Genomic DNA, 25,648 nt, shown 5'->3' with positions numbered 1-25,648 from the left:
GTCTTACGTTAGCACAAAAATTGAGATGAAAAGTTAATGTTAAGATAGATAACACTATTTAGGTCTAGTAAATAGAGATTTCTTTAAATAGTTATTCATTAATAATTATTAGTCACCCATATGAAGCTAAAAGTTACCCATATATTATACACTGATAAGGATAACTAAGTAGATAGTATAATTAAACAACTACTAATTATTCAAACTTAACTAGTAATTTAAATAAAAAGGTAAACTATTAAGGAAATATAGGTAACTTATAAGCTCATAAGGTAAACTAAGGTTCACTAAATAGAAAATCTGTAAATAGTTACCCATCAACAATTATTAGTCACCCATATGAAGCTAAAAGTTACCTATATATTATAGACTGATAAGATTAACTAATTAGACAATATGAGCAACTACTGCTCATTCAAACTTAACTAGTAATTTAAATACAAAGGTAAACTAATAAGGAAATATGGGTAATTTAAAAGCTCATAAAGGTAAATTACAAAGGAAAAAGGGGCAACTTGTAAGCTCATAAAGGTAAACTCTTTTTATTCATGATCCTCTGTACTTTTATCACTTTCCACTTTCCTTCTCCAAATCAAGCATCTTCTTTCCTTTTTGCATTCTCTTGATTCACCTTATCCTCCTCAGGAGCAGTTGTAGCAACAACCCTCTTCTTGGCTCTCACCTCAACATCCAAGTAAGGCAAATTTCTAATAAAAATTTATTTGACCTTCCCAGCAAGAACGGCAGATTTGATGACGACAAGAAACCGAATACATCAAATTTCTTGGAAAGTCCATATGACATACTCTGCAAGCAATATGCAAAGAGCAAGTCCAAATTCGTTATCAATATTAAGAAAATAAGGCGGTCCTGAATAAAAGATGAATTATGAACAAATCATGTTGATGGAGTTGCTTACCTGAGCTGCATCGGCTGGGGTTTACGAAACAGGTATAAACAGACCAACTGCCCTACAAACCTTCTCTTCACATGCCAACCATTCATCATTGGTTCGATTGACATTTACCTTCTCGAATAAATAGGTTCCTGAAAGATAAGCATAATCAGGCTTATCTTTAAAGCGTAATGATCTATAGTAGTGGAAATATGATACAAACTCTGACGGATATGATTTGCAAAGAACCTGTAGAACACATATCCTAGTTAGTATGATAATCTTTCTAGTTTCCAGATATAGCAATGCAAAGTGTGAAGAAAATGAATTTTTTTAAAATATATATACACTTATGAGAACACTTGAAGGTATATGCTCGGTATTTTTGAGGATTACGACCTCAAGATACAAATGATATACTATTAAACATGAAATATAAGGTTGAGAAATGATGCCATAGTACCTCTATGGGAGTCAACATCTTCTTTTCATTGATTTTATCATATTTCTGCTTTTTGGTATTTGCTTTTAGCACTTGCCAAGGAAGTCTAACACAAATAAAACACATAAGAACATCTTAAAAAGAATAAAGATAGCAAACAAAAGGTCCTAGCAGATGACAAATAAGAGACAATATAAAAACAAAAACGAAGCAATACCTTTCTCTAAGGAAATATATGAGAACATAACCAAGAGATTCAAGATCATCCCGTCTACTTTGTTCTGCAAAACAATCGGACAAAATCAGATTCTGTGCAAGCTGACAAAGTGAGCCATGACTCAGTGGCACAAAATTTATACATCAGCTACTAACCAATTCCAAGATGAGTATTGACACTTGCATAGCGTGCAGCTGTACAACGGTACCAGTCAGGCTTTTGTTACCCCTGAAACAACATAGGTAATCATTTAGTCATGAAACTGGGGACAAAGAACAACCTAAAAGGGGAGGAAGGTAAACACACAAGAGCCCTCAAAAGACATTGATTTGAATGGATGGGACTAAGAAAGCAACTAAATAAACAAAATTCAAACAAAGAACACATGTACAATAGAAGAGGATAGACCATTCCATTATTACCTGTAAGGTATGTGCTTATGAGTTTGCAGATCCATGTACATCTTAGCTAACTCATAATCAATAATCTACACCTACATGAGAATAAACATGGCAGCATGTCATCTCCTTGTTCTTATAAAAAGTCATGTAAATTCTATAAAGAAGTTGACATTCTCTCAACTCGTAGTTGAAACAACAGAAAGCCTACTCAAATATGTCAGCAAGCTCTTTTATTCAATGTTCTTTTTCTCCCCTAAATACTAAGTATATCATAAATTATCCTTTCGCTCATGTGACAGAAAAAGCTGTTTCGAATCTCATTAGTCATGCATTATCTTCAGATGAGAAGTGTGTTAGTTGTTGCACAATCAACTTTCCTTTCCTCAAAAATTAGTCCTCCCTGAGCATCACATATTTGCACGAAAAAAAGATAATCTAACAAAACTCAAATCTGCGAAAATCAAATTCAACAACATACAACAGTAGATTTAACAACTTATGGTCAAATTCAAAAGCATCTATAATTGTAGCTTGTTAGAAAAATATTTAACGAAAAAGTTCAACAAAATTAGTAAATCCTACAAAATTCATATAAACCTACGCAATCATCTCTTTTAGAGCTAGAAAAAGCTTCACATGATTTCGAATTAGAGATTAACACAGATTAGAAGAATCAAAACTTGTAAATGACGATAAATTAAACCTAAAACATAGTCTCCACATCAAAAAAATAACGTATAGCGAAAGATTACAAAGATTCAACTGAAATTATCCAATTAAAACACAAATAAATATGAACACATACAATTTTTCAAACAACTAGAGAAAAATTAAGCTAAAATTGGCAATTCGCAAGTTTAAGAATGAGTAATTGAACTTTGAAATTAATATTAACAAAAAAAAAGCAATCGATCTTACCAAAATTTCGAATCGTAGGAGAAACGGATATCGATTTGAAAGTGAGTGGAGTAGCTGCGAAGAATTGATTGAACGATGGTCAGAAAGTTGCGTTTAACAGGGAGGAGAGAGAGAGAGATAAAGTAGTGTTTAATAGAGGAGGAGTAACCGCGCTTGAGAAAAGAAAGTTCTGGAGCAAGCCTCGTGGTTAAATCATAGCCCTTCAATATTTTCTTTTAAACGCATGCGATTTTTAACGGTATAGATCCTCCGTTTTCAGTTTTCAGCTTAAGGATGATTTTCACAAGATCCTATTCATATATATATATATGTATATGTATATATATATATGTATATGTATATATATATATGTATATGTATATATATATATGTATATGTATATGTATATGTATATGTATATATGTATATGTATATGTATATATATATATATATGTATATGTATATATATATGTATATATATATGTATATGTATATATATATATGTATATGTATATATATATGTATATGTATATATATATATATATATATATATATTATATATATGTATTATATATATATATACATATATATAATATATATATATATATACGTATATATATATATATATATATATATATATATATGTATATATATACTTCCTCCGTTCTGTTTTAAATGAAACATTGGATGAAATGACACTATTCACCAATCAATTTTAACTCCAATCTATCGCTATTATATAAAGAAAAACATAGTCAAGTGGGATCTTGTTAGATTCGTCTCGATGTATACTATCAAATTATAACTTTTTTATATTTTTTACGTTTACACAACTAAAGATATTAATGACTAAAGAAGCGCATTGGGTTACGTGAAAAAACAAACGTTTCATTTAAAACGGAACGGAGGAAGTATATATAAATTTTATTGAAAAATCTCATTTTATAAAATAAAATAAACAATAACCCTAGCCTTCAAAACTAGTTGAGTCATAAAGGAGAGGTTTAACAGAGGTTTTTGCAGTCGACTAGAACCAGAAAATCCCCAAGAAATTTACTTATTTGCAAACACAGGTTTCAGAGCTTTGATTCAAAAGGTTGGGATTCAATCATGGGGTTCACTCGAGATTCTCTCTCCAACTCTCATCAAACACACAAGTAAATTATCTTTCCCTCCTCTCAACAGTTGATTTTCTTCCTTTTTTTTAGTTTTTTCGGTGAAGCTTTTTTTTATTTTTTTTATTTTTACGATGGGTATTGTGTAATTCAGCCTGGACAAGGAATTTCTGTCAGCCCCTATAAAATCAACTGTTGATAAATTTCAACTCATTCCTGAGTTTCTGAAGGTAAATATTTTGTATTTTGGTCGTTTTTTTTAGACATTTTATTGATGAGAATGAAAAATAATTTATAGGTTTTATTGGTTTATTGTCGTTTTTACTTTTTATGTCTGTTTTCTGAAGTATACTGAATAAATGGTATTTGGGTATTGTGTAGATGAGAGGGTTAGTGAAGGAACATCTGGATTCTTACAACTACTTTATGAATACCGGGATTAAGAAGATTGTGCGAGTTAACAGCGAAATTCGATCATCTGTTGATCGCGAAATCTACCTCAAGTACCTATCCCAACTGCTTGTATTTCTTATTAAACGTAGTAGTTTTACATATTAAGTATAGTGTAACATTTTGAATTGGAATTTGGAACATTGTTTTTGGAACGGACCAAGTCTTGATTCTTTTAAGTATATGTTTCTGGGTTTTTCTTTATGGTTCTTGTGTTGTTTCTTAGACTATGGTTTAATCATTTTTCCAGGTTTAAAGATGTAAAAGTTGGTGAACCATCTGTTGTGTTGGACGGTGTGGCAGAGAAGATCAAACCTCATTCGTGCAGACTATCAAATATGACGTTTGTTATTGTACCCTTTCAATCTTATTGGTTTATATGTTCATCCTTATGGTGATAATTGTTGCTATTACTTTTACTTTTCTTGCCGCAATTAGAGTGTCTACCTATGATACTTTGTTGGCTTATGTTATACGGATTAACTACTTGTTGTCTTTTGTGCATGATTCTTTTTAATATTTTATCAACCATATGACAAGATTTGGAAAATGATCTTCAATAATTTAGCGAAAATTCTTGCATACTTTTTCTTTTCTGCAGAAAGTCAAAACCCTTATTTTGCTTTGAAAGGGGGTCCTTGATTTTGTCAGCCTTTGGTGTTTGTTATTAGGGAGCCGTGGAAAGATGAATCATATAGATCTATCTGTAGATCATGTTTGGTGGTTATTTGGCTAATGCCTACTCTTGTATTTGGAAGCGGTAGCTTTTCCGAATCCTTTGGCAATATTTATGGAATTTCACCTCCTCATTTGTGTGTCTTTTGTTAGTGGGATTGGAGCTCTTTGGATTTTTTTGTTTAGCCTTAGTAGGTTGTGGAAGATTATTTTATATGACTCTCTTCATGATGGAGTAAGAGGGGAAGGCCATGCTAAAGTCTAGTATGGGCTATGGTGTGATATGTTTGTATGTCTCTGATTGTCTATTGGTAGATTTGTCATACAAACGGAGTATGTGCATAGTGGGTTGATCAGTTAAAGCAACATTGATGTTTCTAGGTTGGATTCTTCTTTCTTAATCGGATTTGTGAAGGGAGGATTCCCTAATTTGGATAAGATTATTGGCCTTAAAAGTGTATTTAAAATCCAAATTTTGGAGTCAATCTTTGTCATGTGGTACCTTATGTCCCTATCCTGTTTAGGTTATCAGAAAATATGTGGACCTTTCATCAGGATGTTTGAGGAATGATCAAGGAGTGGTAGGATAAGTATAATGTTATAATTAGATGGGCTTTGGATTATGAGGAAGCTATAATTTTCCGCAATGGGCGAGAGCCTGACGGAGCAATGCCGCATGGAGGTAGAAGGCCCACGGGCCGTGAACTTCTTTTCCCGGAGAAGAAGCAATGACGGTATTCGGGGAATAAGCATCGGCTAACTTTGTGCCAGACTGCCAGCAGCCGTGGTAAGACATAGGATGCAAGCATTATCCGGAATGATTGGGCTATGTGAAAGAAAAGTTCAAGGATTTTGTGATGTTTGGGTGAGAGAGGGATATGCTTTTAAAAAACTTAAGTTAGTTCGTGTTGGTGACGTTTTGTAGAACAAGGAGCAACGTATTTTTGAGTAATGATTTGTGGAAGAACATGGAGTAATTGATGTTGGAGAACAAGATTTGATAGCCAATTTGTTACTTAAGGTGTTGAATGGTAGGGTAGTCTTAGCGGTCATATAAAGGTGACCCTTGCCTCAAAAGAATACTTTGCTCCTTAGATGATTGACCTAGAAAAGTGAGGTTCTTTGGCTCCATGATTTTGTTCACTAGTGTGTATAAGATCTTATTAAAGGTAAAGTGTTTATCGTAGTGCTTTGAAGTATGTCTTTGGGCAAAGTGCTTTTTATTCATAAATCTTTGATGCCACACTAGGATGGAGTAATTTTAAATTGGAATTTATGAAAGCATATTATAAAATATATGGTAAATTATGGGGTTTAGATAGATTTTTAAAGTGTAAGAGTTTTGGAACTCATTGGAGACTTTGTGGTGATGAATTTTGGGTTGTTTTCTAATGCATGTTTCATAGAGAATTAGAAGCCTAGATTTTAGTTTACTGATCACAGGGAGAGACCTGCAATGTCATGATTTGAATCTGTTGACGCTGAGAATTATTGTACACTCGTGCCTTTTGTTGCCAAGCATGTGAGGTTGAATCAATTGGGGGCTTGTACGTGCATCGAGGGTGAACTTTGAAATATGCGGCACACTTTTGCTTGTTGATGGCAGGTTTGTGGCAATGATACAAAATAGGGATTAGACACACATAGTTGACACAAGTAATCATGACTTAGGCGTTGAGCAGGACTCTGTTAGGAAAACAATTTGAATAATAAGAGCATATTATCACAAGATCTGACACACCCCTGGAATCCTCACAACTCGTGTGCTAAAGAGAAAGGGATAACCCGGATGAAGCTTAAATTGATTCAGTCGTTAATGATCAAACAAAGAGGGTTGTTACAGGGTAGCAATTTTTCCTTTTGACACACAAATCATTATGAAATCTAAAGGCTAACAATGTGAAAAAACAAACTTATTCTATTTTTAGTTAGTTTATATAAAAAACAGTAATCTATTCTAAGCTAATGGAATGATATTGTTTGCTTGTAATTTATTCACGCAAGAAATATAGGATTACCTTTAACTTTGTAAGGTTATCTTGATTTCATGTAAAGTATAGATAGAGATGTAATCTCATTTAAAATATAGACGAGAAAAATATATATATTTTATTTCCTGGGCAATTCTATCTCTTCTTATTATAGTTTTGGAATTAGCAAATTCCTTTCTCTTACAGTTGGTATCAGAGCTAGGATTAGTTTCTATATTTTGCAAGTTTGTTATTTGAATAATGGCAGCAGCTACAAATAACACAGTGCAAGTTCAACTCCCAAAATTGAACGGGAAAAACTATGATAATTGGTCCATTCAATTAAAGGTGTTTTTCCGTTCTCAAGACATGTGGAGTATAGTGGAGAATGGTTTCACATATGTTACTGAGGCAGCGGCATATGCTGCTCTTAGTCAGGATGCCAAAAATACTTTATTGGAAACACGCCGAAAAGATCAAAAGGCGTTATATCATATTTTTAGGCAGTGGAGGAGCCTGTATTTCTAAAAATATCTATGGCAGAAACATCGCATGAGGCATGGAAAATTTTGCGAAGTTCTTTCAAAGGTGATGAACGTGTCAAGCAGATACGTTTGCAAACACTACGAGGGGAATTCGAGTCACTATGCATGGATGACTCAGAATCAATATCAGCCAATTTTGACCGTGTACAATTAATTATCAATCAAATGAGAATTAACGGTGAAAATGTTGAAGATGAATGAGCTGTACAAAAGGTTATACGATCTCTAAATAGTGATTTTGATGGTATCGTTTCCGCTATCGAAGAAGCACACAATTTGTCAACCTTGTCCATTGAAAGGTTGTTGAGCTCGTTGACATCTCATGAGCAAAGGATGAGACAACGAGGTAAAAGTTCCAATTCAGAACAAGCTTTGCAAACTAGAGCAAATGTGAGCAACCGTGGTGGTTACCATGGTGGTCGTGGACGAGGTCGTGGTAGAGGAAGAGGTAGTAATTTCTCTTCTTATAACAGAGATAAAAATGTGGAAAGCAGATCTACTGGAGACTCGAAAAAGACACCGTTTGTACGCCGTGATAAATCAAAAATTCAGTGTCACAGGTAAGGACGAAGAGAGGGGTTTTTCGTATCTACAATTTGGGATGATATCTTATCTTCTCCTTTTATGGTATTGTTCAATGTGTTTTGTTTAGTTCTAGAAAGCGCACTCGTGAAGCGAAAACGATGGCCTTTTCGCCTTGTACAACTTATGTATCTTGCTGTGCAAGAGAGATAAAAAGAAGATTTAAGTTGAAAACTTGAAGTAAGACCAATTTTCTTAAAAGCAAAATCTTACTTAGGCTTTAAGATTCAAATTAACGAAATCCCTTTGCATGAAATTAGTTTGTTCCTAACACTAGATTGGAAGCTGCAATGAGATAGAATCCTGATTTCACAAGGCGAGTGGTAAGTCAAATTGAAGGTTGGATATATGATTATGAACGAGCCTTTTTTGGTGATTCTTGGCACCTATATGCCTCCGATGATTCCCCTTCGCTCTTACTATCTACCTCCTTCTTTCATGTTTCTCTTTCTAGTTCACCTTTCATGCTCCTTTTCTTTTTCTTATTTTCTTCTAGCTTCTTTTCAGTTTCTCGATGATGTCATTCTGTATAGTCTTTGCGTTTATTATCTCTTTGTAAATGGGATTTCTAATAGGTAATTCATGCTAGTGAGACTTGTTAGCTGCCACACTTTGTGTTCTTATTGTTTTCCCCAGGTTACACCTTTTTTTTTTTTTTTTTTTTTTTTTTTATCATCTTACATTTTTGCATTCTTTCCTTTAAACCTCTTTCCTAATATTCATCATCATTCTGTATTTATTATATTGACTGCTGAAGCTAAAAAGGCTATTCTATATAATCGATATCAATTGTACTTTGGGGTTTCTTTTACTGAAATTCGTAATACAACAGTAGTACAGTACTATGTCACAACCTATATTCAAGAATTTAAGCTCAAGTGAACCTCACGTGCATGAGCTGCACGCCTTTGCGTCTCCTTTGATGTGTCTTGCTCCTCTTAAAATTTTTAGGTGTTCGAGCTTACTTCTAGCTTAGGATTGACTTTGGTAAGTCTTGGTGGGTTCCGCAGTTCAGGGTCTTATTGATGATTAAGTTGGGGTTCCTTTAGAGTAATTTAGGGTTCCTTTTAGAATTTTGTGATTGAGAGGACCTCTTAGGGATTAGATTGGTGGAAAGGATCTCTTTTGCCTTGAAGGTCTGGAGGACTCTTATTACATCTTGTTTTTCATTATCTCTCTTTGTTATGTTTCTTTTTCATGATACTGGTTATGAGCTAGAAATTTGGAGGCCACTTATGCGGCAATTTTTTTAGTTGGTGGTTGATAAGGAAGAAGTCACCATGTTGCTGGGGACTGAGGAAGGAAACAGGGTTGTTTTTTTTAGTGTTTTGGTGTTCAAGAATATCAGTTAGTGAAAAGTGGCTGCGGTGGTTTCATCTGGACCTAATCCTTCATGACTCAGTGGTTGCACCAAATCTCCAAAGGAACCATTTTCCACACCCTAAAAGATTTTTGAAGTTTGGTACAAAAGTTTTCAGTTTTGCCCTTAGCTTTATGATGTAGACCAATAATAATCTTTTAATTGGCCCACTTTAGTGATTAGTTGAAAGTTCTTATTTTGTCGGGGGACTGAGATGTCTCTGTATTCCTTTTCTTTTTATTATATATGTTGTTTACCATTAAAAAGTTCAGCAACTTTAGCATGTCACCTATTTTCTTGATTGACACATCTGATAATAAAAGAGTGTGAAAAGGGGGACAGAAACCTTCTGTGAGATAGTATCTATAATTTTTCTGTCTCCATGGTATGGCAGGTATGCAGCACCTATAGAAGCTCATATAGAGTATGTCACGGAAAGTGGTGGAAAAAAGGAAGTACATGAGAAGGTATTTGTTATATCATGTATGACTTCCACATAAGTAAATGCTAGTTACTGCTAGTGATTCTCAATTCTTCAGCATCCATATATCGCAGAAAGATGTAATTATAGGAAGAATGCCTGTCATGTTACGAAGTCGTTGCTGTGTACTATATGGGAAGGATGAGACGGAGCTAGCCAAACTTGGTTTGTCACTACACTACTTTATTAGATATCTATGCATTTTCCCTCTTAATGACTCTTGTATCATCAAAATATGTTTCTTGTCAGGTGAATGCCCCCTTGATCCTGGAGGTTATTTTATCGTGAAAGGAAATGAAAAGGTGCAGTTTTAGTTGTGCTTTATTTTTAACATTCGTACGTCTAATATGTAAAACATAGTCTTTATTTTTTCATTGCTCTATCATATTGAGCTTTATGAGAACTCAAAATGCATTTATGAAGTAGTTTTTTTTTTCCTTTTTGAGGATGTTGCTTAGTTGGAGAGCAGTGATGAAATTAAATTTTGAGCGGCACTTGTCTCTAGAATTTGTGTATAATATTATACTTAAGACAAAGGGGTCAATAATACTTCCTCTGTTCTTTAAAGGATGCAACATCTGTGTAGTAACCACTTATCATCTACCAACCTTATCTCACATTCTCTTATCTCACATTCTCTGAAAAATGTATAAGAAAAATATACTCGAGTGGGATCTTATTTGATTCATCTTAATGTATACGTCGTTCATAATATCAACTTTTTATAATTTTTACTTATACAAAATCAAAGATATTAAGGATCAAAGTACTGCATTAGATAGCGTGTATTATGCAAATGTTGAATCCTTTAGAACGGACGAAGTATATGTTTATGATGCTGCTTTTGTACATGGGGGACATCCCCTGAGTGAACAACATCAAAATCACCCCATTTAGATACTTTTGCCCTGACTCGACTCGGGTAATCGAAGTTGGATGTACTTAGCCATATAAGAGAGTCTGTTTTCAGTTGCCCTTTATTTGATACATCGCCTAAATACTGATTACTCTGCCTCCATGTAGACCACCAAATACCAAAGGAACCATTTTGAACACTTAAGCACTTCATTGATGCTTCAATGTTCTTTAAGTTGCTTACACATCGTTCACCTTTCCAGGCAGTTCATCAACACCCTCCTCCCGTTGCCCCCTTTTCTGAAACAAAGAACACTTATGTGGGACAAACTACAAAGACAACATCCATAGGTTTCCAATGGAGGGATCTTGTGATCAGTTGCATGTTCTTAAGCATTGTGCATACTATCTAGTTTGATTACTTCTTTCAAGAAACTAACAAATTTTTGTCTTATTTGCTTTACTGGTGACCAAGGTAGGAAAGAAGACTTAGAACATAAGAGCTTTGGACCCCTAACTCCTAAGTAGCTTTGTACGGGAAATTAGAGATGTTAACCCCACCTAGCCATGTTATGAGAAACACATGCTTTCTCATGTAACACAATCATTGAATTTTCTCCCTTAGGGCCTAGACTAAGTTGATCTCATAGAGCTGTTTTCCATAATAGAGTTAGGAGCATGTTCACAGTCTCTCATGGACCGTTTGCAGGTGTGTCAGTTTGCTTTCGGGAGGCTTAATGGTAGGCAAATGATATGGTGGAAAGCTTTTGTGGCTATTGCTACGTTTTTTGGATAAAAGACGTGACGTTTATCTCTTGGGACTGATCTTCTCATTTGGAGCCTATGTGGGGGATACTTTGCTTAATCTTACTTCAGTACGGTGTTCTTCTCTTGGAGGTGTTTTCTCCGTTGGTTTAATAGTAGTCAAATCGATTATAACCATAGTTCGAAAATACGGTTTCGGTTACAATTGCAGTAACGGTCACGGTGATGCGGGAATGGGGATGATGCGGTTGTCGTACCGCTGAATATCGGTTAAACCATGAAATATCCCTATAACCTGCTTAAAATGCGGTTTTTTTTACACCTTTACGATGCGCATAATATTTGTTCGGTAGATTTGAAAACCTTTACCACACGAGCGATACGATACAATGCGCTTGTTTTGACACCATGATTATAACATATTATCTCTCTCGTTAAGTGCTTTCTACACAAGCCTGGGCTTCTAATAGACGAACATACTAGTCTCTTTTTCCTTTCTTTTTTTTTTTTAGAGAATTTTGAACGTGGCAATTAGTTTATTTTGAAGACCACCTTGGAGATCTCAGATTGATAGTCATGTCTTTTGAGATCAGTGACTGAGCAGTCCTGAACCTGGAAAACCTCTCCTTAGTAGAAGAGGTATGGAATATAACCAAGGAGTTCGGCATATAAAGTTACCTGGACTAGTTTGTTTTAATGTAACACTTATTGAGCACCGTTGGCAAATTGTTATGATTGACATTATTGGTCTCTTCATAAATTCCATGAAAAAAGAGGCTTTTCAGAAAAGCTTGAATGCCACTATCATTTGTTTGCTTCCTGAAGTAGTGAGAGCCAAAGTCATAAAAGCTTGGGGGAGGGGGGCTACAAAGGGGTAGAGCCCAACTAAGGATGTTATTGAGAGAAGGTATCCACATTGCAATTGTAATTTTCGCCTTAGAAGGAAGAGTATGTTAATAGTTATTTTTCTTTCCTTGGCAACTGTCTGATTCAACCTTATTTTATGAAAGACATTCTAGGAACTTAAAGCTTAAGAAACAAGGACGCATAAAGTTTAGCTTGCTGAATTATGGAGGATTGTTTTGTTGGCAATTTGGGGGTGCACATGCAAAGAAAAACCCGTAAAAGTTTTTAGGCTATGCTTCCTTTGCAAGGTTTCGGTATCCATTTTGAGGCTTTTGTATAGCCAAATTTTTGATTCTAAGCGATACTTGACGTATCCTGATTTGTACAGAAACTGCTTCTTGATATCTTGATGGCATTTTTGTCTTTATTTCTCCTTTTATGGCAGACTTCCACTTGGTGTTTTTCTAATATAACCCTTTAGTGTCTGTATACTTGCTACCTTTGTTATTAGTTGTTCCACTTTACTTATGACACTAGTCTCAATTTCACATACCCCACTTTGAGCATATATTCTTACTATTATAGAGCAGCAAATGTTATTCTGTAAGATGTTATGGCAAACATAAAAGTCAACATATAACAACTGTTAACAAAATGGAGGAAATATATAATGAAAAGTCTGCTTAGCTTTACACTTGAATGTGTACTATGGGTTTATTGTTGTCGTCCTCTTCTTATCTTGCAGGTGATTATGATCCAAGAGCAACTTTCAAATAACAGAATAATCATTGAAATTGATAAAAAGGGAAAGTGAGTTCAGTTTTCTAATTTGTTTCTTATCTATCTGCTTAGCTTTTCCTTTTCCTGATTTAACCTTAATGGATATGCATTGGACCCCTTCTGCAGTTCGTGCACATCATATTTGTATCTAAAAAGAAGAAAATAAAAATCAAAGGAGAACAAGAGGCTGCCGCCTCCTCATCTTTTCCAACTTTAGAGATCAGATGTATGTGTGATATATTCTTGGCTGATGTAGCTATTCATATATATATTTGGATGCTTACAGCATTCGTACTCATGATCAAATATCTGGTTCGTGGGTTGGTCACCACTTTTGATTTGTGCCTATGATAAACGAGGTTTGCCCCAATCATGACCTAAAAGAGTCCATGCCCTAATCATGATCAATGGCGGATCTAGGATTTTCAAATCGGGGATATTGTGATTAATTAAATTAACTTGGTCTCAACATTTAAAAAATATTCTACATTATAAATATTACAATCCAAGACATAATTCCACTTGTACTTTAAATTGCCGAAGATCGTGTTGTTGTTTCCCCTTTGATCTAGATGTCATTTTCTATATCCAATACACAAATAAACTAATTACTCTACTAAATACTGCACATAAATTAAATCAATAACCAACAATCAGTCTATCTTATAAATCAATCAATTCAAACTAATTTATAAATAAATACATTTAAGTGGACCCGATTCCTATATACTAGTACTAAACTACTACTACTAATTACTATGATAAAAATATTACGGTTCAAAAACACTAATAGAATTATATATTAAAAGCAAATTAGAAGTAAAAGTGAAATATATTAAGAAATTATTGGTACTACAAAAGCTTGTCTTTATACTAGAAAATGATCCTCATGGGAAAAATGCTTATTTTTAGTACTATCAGCATATGTTAAGAGTGGTGATTAAAGCTTTTTTGAGATTGGAAACAAGAATTGCCGAAGAGTACTACAGCAGCGACTAAACCGCAAGCATGCAGGGCGGTGCCATCGCAGTATTGATTTCCTGCCATGTCACTAAGTACTGGGGGCAGACGCAGACAGCAGATGAATTCCGATGCGATGGCGAATGGTCTAGTAGCCTGACAGATCTGAGAAAGCGAGAAGAACTGTCACATTTGACGCTTCTCTTTCTCACGACAACGACGATCAGCGAATGGGCGGCAAATTCTTTTTTTTCTTCTTTGGGGGGGTACTGCAGTACCCCCAACGTCCCGTCTAAATCCGCTAGTGATGATGATCATGACCTTAAAAAATAAAAACACAAAAAGTTAAATTTCTTTTCCAGTTGTAGTAGTTACTTTGTAGAATTTCAAAAAAATAAACTGAAATGATCAGTATTCGTAATTTTAAAGATCTACAATAGATACTAACTCCTTTTTTTATTAAAAAAAACTTAATTTCAGCTATTTAAAGTAATTATATAAAGGATAATGTATTTGAGAGTGTAGAGCATGCCACCTTATTGGGCCATGTCACAATATTTAAAGATAAGTTAAAGAAGAAATAGAGTTTATAGAGATAAACATACTTCCTCCATTTCATATTACTCGCTACACTTCTCAATTCACGGATTCCTAGGCAATTTTTGGAGAAAGAGGTAGGGAGTAAAAAGAAAAAGGACCCATGTGAGAGGAGAGAGATAGAGAGAGCTTATTGCCCAAAAAGGAAGTGTAGCAAGTAATGTGAAACTTCCCACAATGAAAAGTGTAGCGAGTATTATGAAACGGAGGAAGTACATATGATAGAGTTTTAGATGATAGAGATTAGAATATTAGAATTTGATTTTGAGTAAACAACCTAAGATTATCTAATTTGTAGATTGGTACTTTTTTTGCTACATTATTCAGATTATCATAATTTATACCATTGGAGAGTGCTCAAAATATGTTTTAAAATAAATTTTCATATCATATAGGTATATAACCTCTGAAAATATAAAATTTTAAGATGAACAATTATAATATCTTTATGTAAAAAGGGTGCAAATGCCTCAAGTTAAGTTCGATTACCAAGTGCTATGATGTTGAATTACCCTTGCCAAACTCCGAGGAAAAGCTCGAAAACCCTTTAACTTAAGGGTAAGTCGAGCCAGTTAGGTAGGTAGAGAATACCTTGCTCCACCACTTGAGACTTGAGGCATACGAAATAGGTGGTCATCCTCACAATTGTACTTAATCTATGAAATTGATGCCCCTAATTTCCACAAAAGGATTTCCATGTTGGCGAACTAAAACAGTTTATTGGAAGTTAAAAGGATTTTAGGAATCATCATCTGAGCTTGTAGGCTTTTACATATCAACTACAGTGTTATTGATGCAATTTTGACTGGTACTGCTGTTCTACACAGGGTTTAAGATAAGTATAGGTGCATACCTTTGGTTTTGCTGGGTTGTTTTTTTTTGCTTGAGTCGACCGTCAAAATTGCTGATTTTGTAAATATATTAAAATATTGTTTAAGCAATCATAACAATACCAAAACAGAAACTGGGAGGAGCCTTGAATGATAGGTGCCATGTCTAACATATCTTGACCATTTCTATTTGACTCTTTATTTTTGAAAAATGTGACAATAGTTTAATGGGAGGACGCCAAGTAATAGCTTTGAAGCGGGGACTATTAATCATAGGTCATCATTTTTTTATGCTGTGCTTAACACTGGACATGGACCCTCCTTTACTTTATATTTTCTTACAAATGCTTAATGTAGTTAGATTGATATAATGGCATGGTGCTTTTACCTTCTCTTCGCATTTGAACTTTTGATGATGATATTGGCTGACAATTAAAGATGGTCAGGTTGAGCACTCTTTCTAATTTTAATTTTTTGTGCAGTTTGGCCGCATCTGTTACATCTAGCGGTGTAGCACTAAGGAGTAAATCTGTTATAGTAATGGAAAAAGAGAAGATATACCTACAACTGAATCAATTTCAGTCCAAGGTAATTTCATATTATATGAGCTGTAGCTTAAAAGATACAACCTCTCATCATTTGATGTTTATTGGGAGTATATATATGCCTATTTCCTTTAGGTTCCCATTATGGCGGTGATGAAGGCTATGGGAATGCAGAGTGACCAAGAAGTTGTACAAATGATTGGACGAGATCCGCGTTATAGCTCTTTACTTTTGCCTTCTATTGAGGTAACTTCCATACCATAAAATTAACTTATGGTTATGGACATTATATTTGATGTGAGAACTTAATTCTAAAAGCATCTTTAACTGCATATAACTAAACCAAATTCATCTAATAGTCTCATCTACTATATGCTCAGTCTTTGGCTGGTTAGTTTTTGTTTCCTGTATGGTCAGTTGCTGACGTTTCAGATTGGTTTTTAAATTTCTAAATGTTTACTTGTTTTGGTTACTGATCTCTAGTCAGTCACTAGTTACCAAGGGGCTTTCTTCATGGTAGTTGAGTAAGCTAACCTCATTGCTGATTTGTCTTTAAAGTGGCTAGCAAGTGGTTTTAGTTTGTTGGTCATACGGCAATGTTGATGGTTGTACTGAGCTGAGTTGATTATCATTGATGGTTGGTCATAGGCTCATAACTCTCATCTTTCACCTTCCTCCCCTAATAAATGTGGAAATAAATTTGGGAGAAATGGCCATCTCCTTGTTATATGTATCTCCTCTTCAACCCTACTCTGGAACCATGCTTAGGAATGGGGAGGCATGCTTTCATGTCCGCTTGTCTGCAGTAGCTCATGATCATGTCCATTTCTCAAATGAGAATCGGTCCTTATGAAATGTCATTTAATTTCACTGATTGTTTCAGACCATTTATGCTTCTCTTCGTTGTTCCTTGGTTATTTATTTCTAAATTGTCAGTTTATATGTGTGCTTTAGGAATGTGCAGGTTTTGGTGTACATTCACAACAACAGGCACTTGAATTTCTGGAGAAAAAGGTATGCAGTCTTGTTTTGTGCTTCACTTTTGAGATTAAAGTATGTGACTTAGACCCAAGCATGTTTTAGTCATCTATCTTGGTCGCTAAATATTGCTGATAACATTTTCCAGGTCAAACCATCACAATTTCCTAGTGCTTTACCTCAAAAGGTGCTATTCTATCTCTCTTAACATTCAGAATATGGTTTCTTTCTGCACTGTTCCCTGACAGGAATAAAAAATTTCTCAGGAAAATAGAGCTTTGAAAATTCTTCGGGATGTATTTATTGCTCATGTTCCGGTTAGTTGTTCTGTTTCAATCACGATAATACGTAATTCTTCTCTCCTTCATCTAGGATAGATTTTCTGCTGAGAAGCTTGAAGGAATTTTTTTCCAAAAATTTCATATTAACATCTAGTTCCTGGCTCTTGCAGGTGCGTGAGAACAACTTTCGCTCTAAGTGTACATACGCTGCTGTGATGCTGAGGCGGATGCTAGATGCATTCTTAAATAAAGCTGCTGTAGATGACAAGGTGGGGCAATCTACTTTAATTAGAGAGTGGACTTCTACAATTTTGAGTGCTCGACTTCGAGCCTTATGCGTATTTGTTAAAAAAATATCAAGTTTATAAAAATTAAGCCTGGCAGAATTACTTTATTGTTTTGTATGTGCTAGGATTATGTGGGGAACAAGCGGTTTGAACTCTCTGGACAGTTACTCTCACTGCTTTTCGAGGTAGTGTCTGACATGCACTTCACTTTCTTTCCTACATACTTCATAGAGTTTTGTGTCTATTATGTTCCAAACTAAACAATGATGATAAATTAGGACTTGTTCAAGACGATGGGGGAAGAAGTCAAAAGAAAGGTGGATGCGGTATTAATGAAAAAAAGTCGGTCTAGCAGATTTGATTTCTCCCAGGTAAGAGCTCATGGACTGTCCAGTTCGATATTTCTGATTATATTTTTTTAATGTAAACAAATCATGTTATGTGTTTTGAGTTGCAAACTTTCAATTGAGATTTTGGTGGGTGGGAGAAGGCAATCTAGGTGTATGACTTGAAATAGCAACAAGGAACCAAAAAAGCTACAAAATAACTACCATGTGGTTGATTTAGGGAAGGTTAATAATTATACAATCTAAATAGTAAGAAATTGTTCGTTGAAGAATAAATGTCTATCAAATATGTTTTAGGATTGCAACTGGGAATGATACCATAAGAGTAAGGCCAATGGTTACCCTTTATAAGTGGGTATTGGTCATGCTCTAAGAGACTGTTGGGAAGATGATTGCTGGTACGCAGTATAACTATCAACTTGTTGAGCATAATAACAATTTTAGGGATCTCGGGTTTCAAGAAAGATAAGGATGTTGGTTTAACTTAATGCTTTGTTTTCCATGAGGACCATGAGGGTGTCCTATAATCGTTGTTCCTTGCTCTTACATCTCTCTTGCTCAGGAATCGAATTATTTACTTGCCATCTCTTGTGGAGACCTTAGGGATGTTTCAGTGGTCGATTTACTATGTCAGCAATGAGTTTTTCTTTCCATTGTAATTTATTGTTGATTTTCTTAGCACAAGCTATTGCGACCCGATCCTGTATATATGCAGTGTTACATAATTCGCTCCCTATCCCAAATTTCGCTTCTGCATTTTCTCGTGTCAATTTGTGATCTGTTCGTGACCCAATACGCTATGGTGTCTGTAATTAGTAGATTAATTGCAAGGAGGGGGGAATGTCCTTCAAAAAGAAATTATGCTTTTCCAATTACTGCCCATAGAGATATCATATAAATATGTTTGACCTCATTGTTTGAACTTTGAAGACTAAGTACTTGGATTGGCTCCCTAATGGAACAGTAGGCTAATGTAAAAGAACTATGTCAGATGATGCATATCTTTGAGAGTAATAAGGCAACAATGTGTGTACAACTGAGCGAATTCTTTGAGATATATATGGCTAGTTTCAGCTGCAAATCCAAGAGGCATATAAATATAGCTACTTCCTACCTTATTACTGCATATGATAAAGGTATATGGCCTCTGATAAAGACCTATGTTTCCTGTTGATGATTGGACAGGAGGCATTAGCTGAGCAATTGCTTATCGACGGTCATCTAGCGTAAAACCCTTTTGACTTTATCATTTTTGAATGTTTCTAACTAACCATGTTGTAAACTCTCAACTGGTTTCCACATAGGCTGTTCTCTCCTTGTAACATCCACCCATGGTCCTTCAATTTGCAGTATGCTCTGTGTCAAAAACTTTTGTCATAAAAGTATACCATTGTCCTATTGAAGGTCACTTCTAAATGTCTTGGACCTTATAAACTGAATGAATGGCCCTCAAATATCAAAGCTGGGAGCAATCTTTATAGCAACAGTAATCATAAAGGTGAAGTAGTTGTTAATATTAGAAAAAAAAAGAAGTTTCACTTTACAGTGCCATGAGCAAAGAACTCCTAGACAGTGAATGAAGCATTTTTTTGTTCAGTGTTTCTGAAAGCCAGGGCAAAAATTCATTCCTTGGCCCCTTGTGCATTTTTTGTCTAGAAAAATTGAATTTGAGGTGTTTACCATCCATTTCTTGGCTTTTTTTGCTATCATGTTCTTGTGCTATTGGAAATTCTAAGCATTAACAGTGACTATAGAAGGCCACATTTCTTGTGTGATATTGTTAAATTATGTTCATGGTATCAATGGCGATTTCATTACTTGACAAATGTTTGCATGGTTCTTGCTGGAGAGAAGAACAAGATTTTAACTGTATGTATGAGCAGAGCAGGCACCTTCTGGTGTGAATGGAGGCATGAAGTTGAGTAATGCATGCAATTTTTTTTGATGCAGACTCTTATATGGTGTCTTACTATTGTATCGTTGTTATGTACACAGAGGGTGCGTCATTTTTTGATTTTATGTTTCTTTTAGCGTCTTTGTAGTATATAGTTCTTGTTTCGCTGTTGCTTCTTCAGCAATACACAGCCTATATTATTTTCTGTTTGTTTTAGTGAGTATCTTCACTTTTTGTTAATCTTTGCAGCATATCATTAAAGATACTATTAGCTTTGGTTTAGAAAGAGCTCTTTCAACTGGCAATTGGTGCGCCAAGCGGTTCAGGGTAGACAGGAAAGGCGTGACACAGGTTTACAATCTCTCGTCTCGTTCGTTCAGCATCTTTTTCTTTTTTGATATGTTGAAGCGAGCTTTTAGTTAATGAACCATTGGGTATGACAGGTACTTGCAAGGCTGTCTTACATTCAAGCATTGGGTTTTCTCACAAAGATTCAACCACAATTTGAGAAGTCGAGAAAAGTTAGTGGACCTAGAGCTTTGCAACCTAGCCAGGTAATGCACAGTTTCTTCCAAGGTTTTGACTTTTGAGCTCTGCAACTTTCATGTTTAAGCTCTTAAATGAAAAACAGTATTCTTTTGTTGCAGTGGGGAATGCTCTGTCCATGTGATACACCAGAAGGTGAATCTTGTGGATTGGTAAAGAACCTGGCATTGATGACTCATGTTACTACTGATGAAGAGGAAGGCCCGTTAGTATCTTTGGTAAGTTTTTTTCCCGATGAAATTCCATTCCCTTTCACATATTTTGTTGCCTAGATCATTCTATCGACATGTCAAACAAACATTGGGTTGGGTTATGTTTCTGCTCTTGTGATTCACTTGCTGATCAATTGGTTTAAGTTGGATACTGGCTATTCATGAATCATGATCCAGAATTTTTTGTTTCAAGTTGACCTACACCTATATGTTATTGGAAGCATCGTTTTTCTTCTATTATAGATACGTATACTTTATCCTAAGCTTTCAATATTTTACCATTGCGATCGTATGAACAATTTTAATTTGTAGATTAATAAGCTATTGTAATTTGGTTGTTCTAAATTTTTATGGGACAACAATCAATGAGTGGAGGAAAAGTGAGCCTTAGGCATATTAAATTGATGAGAGAAATATTAATTTTATGAATAGGGGAGGAAGGTGTAGTAGGGAGTTGGAAAGAAAAAGGACTTTCAGTGAGATTTCTTGAAGCTTGGCCTAATTACAGAAAGGCGGCCTCACCTTTTGATAATCGCAATGAGGTGGTACATTTTGTACTTCTAGTGGAATTTTCATTTTGTTTACCAGTAATTGTAAAATACAACAGTATCCCTATTGATGAATATAAACCTATGAGCGAATCATCCAAAGTGAATTACATATTTGAGCTAGTTTGATTACCAGCAACTAAAGGTGGAATTTTTTTTGACATAGCAGGGCCTAAATGTTTGCTTAGTAGAAGTTGGGATATATAAATGTTGCACAGTTTAATTAGAACCACCTGTGGAGAAAGGGGATGTATCTACTGCTAACTTCATACAAGAAGTAATTAATAGCACTCTCGGGGAGGAAAAAAAACAACTTTGAGAAAATATATCCGGCTGGTGGGTTTGAACTCGAACCCACTGGCAGGAGAGAATAATATTGTAGAATTTTGAACCAAGATCTCAACTTGCTCTTGATACCCTATTAAGTTTCTCTCAGATAAGCAATACCAATCTCAATATTGGTCAATACATGTTATCCTCCAGAAGACCTTGGCCCAATAGTCAACCAGATCATGCTGAATCCAATATTTAGCAGGTTCTTAGGGTTTTGTATGTTTCAGGTTTTTGGTTGTGACTATGTACAAGACTCCAAATTTTCTGGTCGATTTAAGAGTTTGCATGTCTAATTGTGATAGTCATAGTTGACCATTGACACATTGGGGATTTGTAAAAGAACCAACAATAATAAAGCTGTGCGTAAAATGCATATAAAGAAATAGTAGTTTTTTGGATATATCAGATGATGTCAATTATGTATATATGTCAACATAAGAAATGCATTGAGAAATGTATCATCATATCTCAATTTTCCCACCATATTACACCATCAACATTAACGTTAGCATAGTGCCTTTGAAGAGGCTCTTGTAGTAGGGTGGGATAAGGGGTATCTTTCCAAGAAAACTAGTATATCAAATCAATGAAAAGTACATGCATGGAGCTAAGTACAAAATATTTCTTTTGCTAATTTTTTTCTTTTCCTATTTTTTTCCCTTCCATTTTTGACTTTGAGAAAGTTACTTCTATATTTGGAGCAAATAAAGTAATATGAAGCAGGTAGGAAAGATATACTTAACAATCAAACTCAGGATTTTCTAAGAGCATATCCTATAGAGACAATGTTGCTCTGTACACCACTGCCCATATACCAAGTTTCTTAGTCACTGTTGTGGTTCTTTTGTGTAAAATAAACTTGACCCTTCTTCTTCCCATTGTATCAAAGGTATGCAAGCCTAGTCTCATTTCTCATGTAAGGAGCATTCTCATGTGATCTTGCCCCTATATATATATATACCCCTTTTTTTCCTGTTCACTGTCCTTTGCCTTCATGTATCACTATCTTTACAGTTTACACAGTCTTGTAGTGTTAATACTTTCTGCAAAATTGCCTTCAGTGTTACGAACACGGTGTTGAGGACCCGGGACTACTCTCTGGTGAAGAGCTGCACTCATCAAAGTCATTCGTTGTAATGTGTAATGGGCTTATTCTTGGCAAGCAGAGAACACCACAGGTATTCACGATTACTACACACCCCTAAAATAGTTAGTGCTAGAATTTCGAGGCATATTCGTATGTGTGGAACTATGATTAGTGAAAAGCATTTGTGCTGTTTTGAAGCTGCAATTAATCTTTACCTGGAAGTGTAATTTTATTTTCTCTGATTTCTCCTTTTAAATCAGAAATTTGCCAATGCTTTAAGAAGATTGCGAAGATCTGGAAAGATTGGGGAGTTTGTCAGTGTGTTTGTGAATCAACAGCAGGTAATGTTGTTAAGCTGCTGATATGAACTCTGTGATCACTTATGGTTATCCTGATGTCTTCCTATGAATCAGTATTTGCTTGAATTGATAATGTTTAAGGAGTCACTATCATTATTTCTCTAAGATGGTGTTCATTTTGTTACTTGTCAAGCCTGTTTTATTGCCAGTGAAAGTCAGTTGCTGATTGTCATATTGCTTGTATGTGCATAAGAACTAAGAAGGCATGGTTATTATAGGATGTTGTAATGAATTGGATCTGTTCAATTTACACAAGCTAGCAGCAGCAACAATAAAGAAAGGAAGGTAAGAAAATAGTGCAGCAAGAAGAGTGAGAGAGAGAGAGGTAGCTCGATTAACAAAACTGAAAGTTAACAAGATAAACATGGCATTCGGGAGGCCAAGGCTCTCCTAATAGCTTGAATTCACTCAACAATTTTCTGGATAAAAACTCTCTCTAGACCCATTCTTTATATAGACAAGGATCTCATATATTCTCCTCCACTGACTCTTCTGCCACCTCACTAATTATCCTGTGATTCTGTTATTCCCCACATTCTCCCCCTCTTTCTCCTTTTTACCACTCTTGTGTAGTCACCACTATTGGAGGCCTGACCCTACCCTGATGTGTTGCATTACCCCAGGCCCAAAGACTCACCTTGTCCTCAAGGTGAAAGTGAGGAAAACATAGTTGGATTGAATGGAACTCTTCCCATGTAGCCTCAAATGCAGGACTCTGCTGCCACTTAATCAGAACTTCAGTGGATTGGTTGTCTCCTTGGCCTACTGTGCGAACATCTAATAGCTCCTTGGGTTCAATCACCCACTCCATGTCAGGGGAGATGGAGGGTGGCGGTTCAGTATGTGCAAGAGCATCTCCCACAGCTCTCTTGAGTTGAGAGACTTGAAATACCGATGCAATTTGCTGTGGTCCGGCAGGTCCAGCTTATAGGTCACCGTGCCCACTCGCTGGAGAACAGTGTAAGGCCCATAGAAACATGCTGCATTGTTTCCCAAGGGGGCGACGAGCCAGGGATTGTTGCCGGTAAGGTTAAAGTTTGAGATAAACTTGGTCTCCTACTTCAAACTCAACTTCACGCCGCTGCAAATCCACATACTTCTTCACTCTTTGCTGCGCCTTAATCAAGTTAAAGCGTAATGCATCCAAGATGGCCTCCTGTTCTAACAACATATCCTCTAAACTGTCCACTAGCGTATTACCCCTGCCGAAGCGAAGGGTGTGAGGAAGGTCTCAACCCGTATAATGCTTTGAAAGGTGTCATCTTTGTTGCCAAATGACGTGAAGTATTGTAGGAAAACTCAGCCCAATGCAACCATTTACCCCAAGTACGTGGTTGTTTGGAAGCGAAACAGTGGAGATAAGACTCCAAGCACTTGTTAACAACTTCAGATTGACCATTCGAGTGCGGGTGATATGTTGTGCTTCGATGTAAGTGGGTGTCTTGTAAGCAAAAACAATTCCTTCCAAAAGCGGCTCATAAAAACCTTATCCCGATCTGGCACAATCGTTGTATGGAAGCCATGTAACTTCACAATTTGACAAATGAATAACTCAACCACACTGATGCGTCGAAGGGATGTTTTAACTTTTAAGGAAGGAAATGCGCATACTTAGAGAGGTGGTCAACCACTACTAATTTAGTATCATACCCCATAGAACAAGGCATAGCGATTCTCTTTGCAAATGTCCAAGTGTGTTAAAAAATCTATAAATAGCAGCTTTACTTCATTACTTGTATCTGTTGTAGGGAGTATCGGGTGTTTCACTGAATTATCTTTTGGACATATAACTTGTGACATGTTTACATATCATGTAGTTTGTACATTCTGGTGTATGGTCCTTTGCTTTTGTCCATTTCTATATGATCTTGAATCTTAAAATTCTATTAAACTTGCAGAGTTGTGTATATATTGCATCTGACGGGGGTCGTGTCTGCCGCCCTCTAGTCATTGCTGATAAAGGCGTATCAAGGATTAAACAACATCATATGAAGGAGTTACAAGTGAGTTAGGTGAAATGTTAACATGGTAATGAAGATAATCAGATTTACGCTAATTAGATGATGATTCTTCTGTAGGATGGAGTGCGTACCTTTGATGACTTTTTGCGTGATGGTTTGATTGAATATCTTGATGTTAACGAGGAAAATAATGCCTTGGTTAGTCTCTCATTTACTTAATTGCGTTGTAGTGTCTGTTTGGCTTTTCTATGCTATACAAAAAATGACATATGTTTGTGTGTGCTTTGTTAGATCGCATTGTACGAGGACGAAGCCGAACCGGAAACAACTCATATTGAAATTGAGCCTTTCACAATCTTGGGTGTTATTTCTGGCTTAATCCCTTTTCCCCATCACAATCAGTCACCTAGAAATACATATCAGGCATGGATATTTTCTTCTTCGTCATTGTTTTCTGTTCATGGATAAGTACTTTCTCATTCAATTTTTCTATTCTTCTGCTGAAATATTGAATCTCCTTTGCTCTCTAGTGTGCTATGGGGAAGCAAGCAATGGGAAATATTGCTTATAATCAGGCAAGTGTTTATCTAGATTCATGCTTTTACTC

The 25,648-nt window shown here is 35.6% G+C and overlaps 1 protein-coding gene and 1 long non-coding RNA gene across 7 annotated transcripts in view; one reads left to right on the top strand and one right to left on the bottom strand.

Moving 5' to 3' along the window:
• Positions 1-376: 376 nt before the first annotated feature.
• On the bottom strand, positions 377-1,786 carry LOC109134745 (uncharacterized). The gene is made up of 3 exons (XR_007268458.2): positions 1,710-1,786; positions 1,555-1,618; positions 377-1,047 (listed from the first exon to the last, which is right to left on the bottom strand). It is a non-coding gene; the product is annotated as an uncharacterized LOC109134745 (long non-coding RNA).
• A 2,040-nt stretch (positions 1,787-3,826) lies between these two features.
• The window catches only part of LOC104905890 (DNA-directed RNA polymerase III subunit 2), a 38,874-nt gene continuing 17,052 nt past the window's right edge, over positions 3,827-25,648 (top strand). Inside the window, exons 1-25 of one of the 6 annotated variants that reach the window (XR_007275086.2) lie at positions 3,827-4,009; positions 4,122-4,197; positions 4,349-4,470; positions 4,668-4,760; positions 9,944-10,016; positions 10,105-10,195; positions 10,280-10,332; positions 13,242-13,306; positions 16,146-16,251; positions 16,344-16,454; positions 17,163-17,222; positions 17,335-17,373; positions 17,453-17,503; positions 17,638-17,736; positions 17,880-17,939; positions 18,033-18,125; positions 20,245-20,346; positions 20,439-20,549; positions 20,643-20,759; positions 22,696-22,812; positions 22,982-23,062; positions 24,979-25,083; positions 25,159-25,239; positions 25,333-25,464; positions 25,572-25,616. Coding sequence is in view for 5 of the 6 variants with exons in the window: in XM_010694544.4 (XP_010692846.1) it covers positions 3,963-4,009; positions 4,122-4,197; positions 4,349-4,470; positions 4,668-4,760; positions 9,944-10,016; positions 10,105-10,195; positions 10,280-10,332; positions 13,242-13,306; positions 16,146-16,251; positions 16,344-16,454; positions 17,163-17,222; positions 17,335-17,373; positions 17,453-17,503; positions 17,638-17,736; positions 17,880-17,939; positions 18,033-18,125; positions 20,245-20,346; positions 20,439-20,549; positions 20,643-20,759; positions 22,696-22,812; positions 22,982-23,062; positions 24,979-25,083; positions 25,159-25,239; positions 25,333-25,464; positions 25,572-25,616 (2,130 nt within the window). In the remaining variant the exon portion in view is untranslated. Of the gene's footprint in view, positions 4,010-4,121; positions 4,198-4,348; positions 4,471-4,667; positions 4,771-4,815; positions 8,168-9,943; positions 10,017-10,099; positions 10,196-10,279; positions 10,333-13,241; positions 13,307-13,412; positions 13,503-16,145; positions 16,252-16,343; positions 16,455-17,162; positions 17,223-17,334; positions 17,374-17,452; positions 17,504-17,637; positions 17,737-17,879; positions 17,940-18,032; positions 18,126-20,244; positions 20,347-20,438; positions 20,550-20,642; positions 20,760-22,695; positions 22,813-22,981; positions 23,063-24,978; positions 25,084-25,158; positions 25,240-25,332; positions 25,465-25,571; positions 25,617-25,648 lie in introns of those variants that run through there. The other 5 variants (XM_010694544.4, XM_057392451.1, XM_010694545.4 and 2 more) reach the window with 5 other exon arrangements.

The sequence above is a fragment of the Beta vulgaris genome, chromosome 1, assembly GCF_026745355.1.
Source record: "Beta vulgaris subsp. vulgaris cultivar EL10 chromosome 1, EL10.2, whole genome shotgun sequence".
NCBI classification, from domain to species: Eukaryota; Viridiplantae; Streptophyta; class Magnoliopsida; order Caryophyllales; family Amaranthaceae; genus Beta; species Beta vulgaris.
The sequence above is the reverse complement of the archived record's forward strand: the minus strand, read 5'-3'. Positions and strand labels throughout refer to the sequence as shown.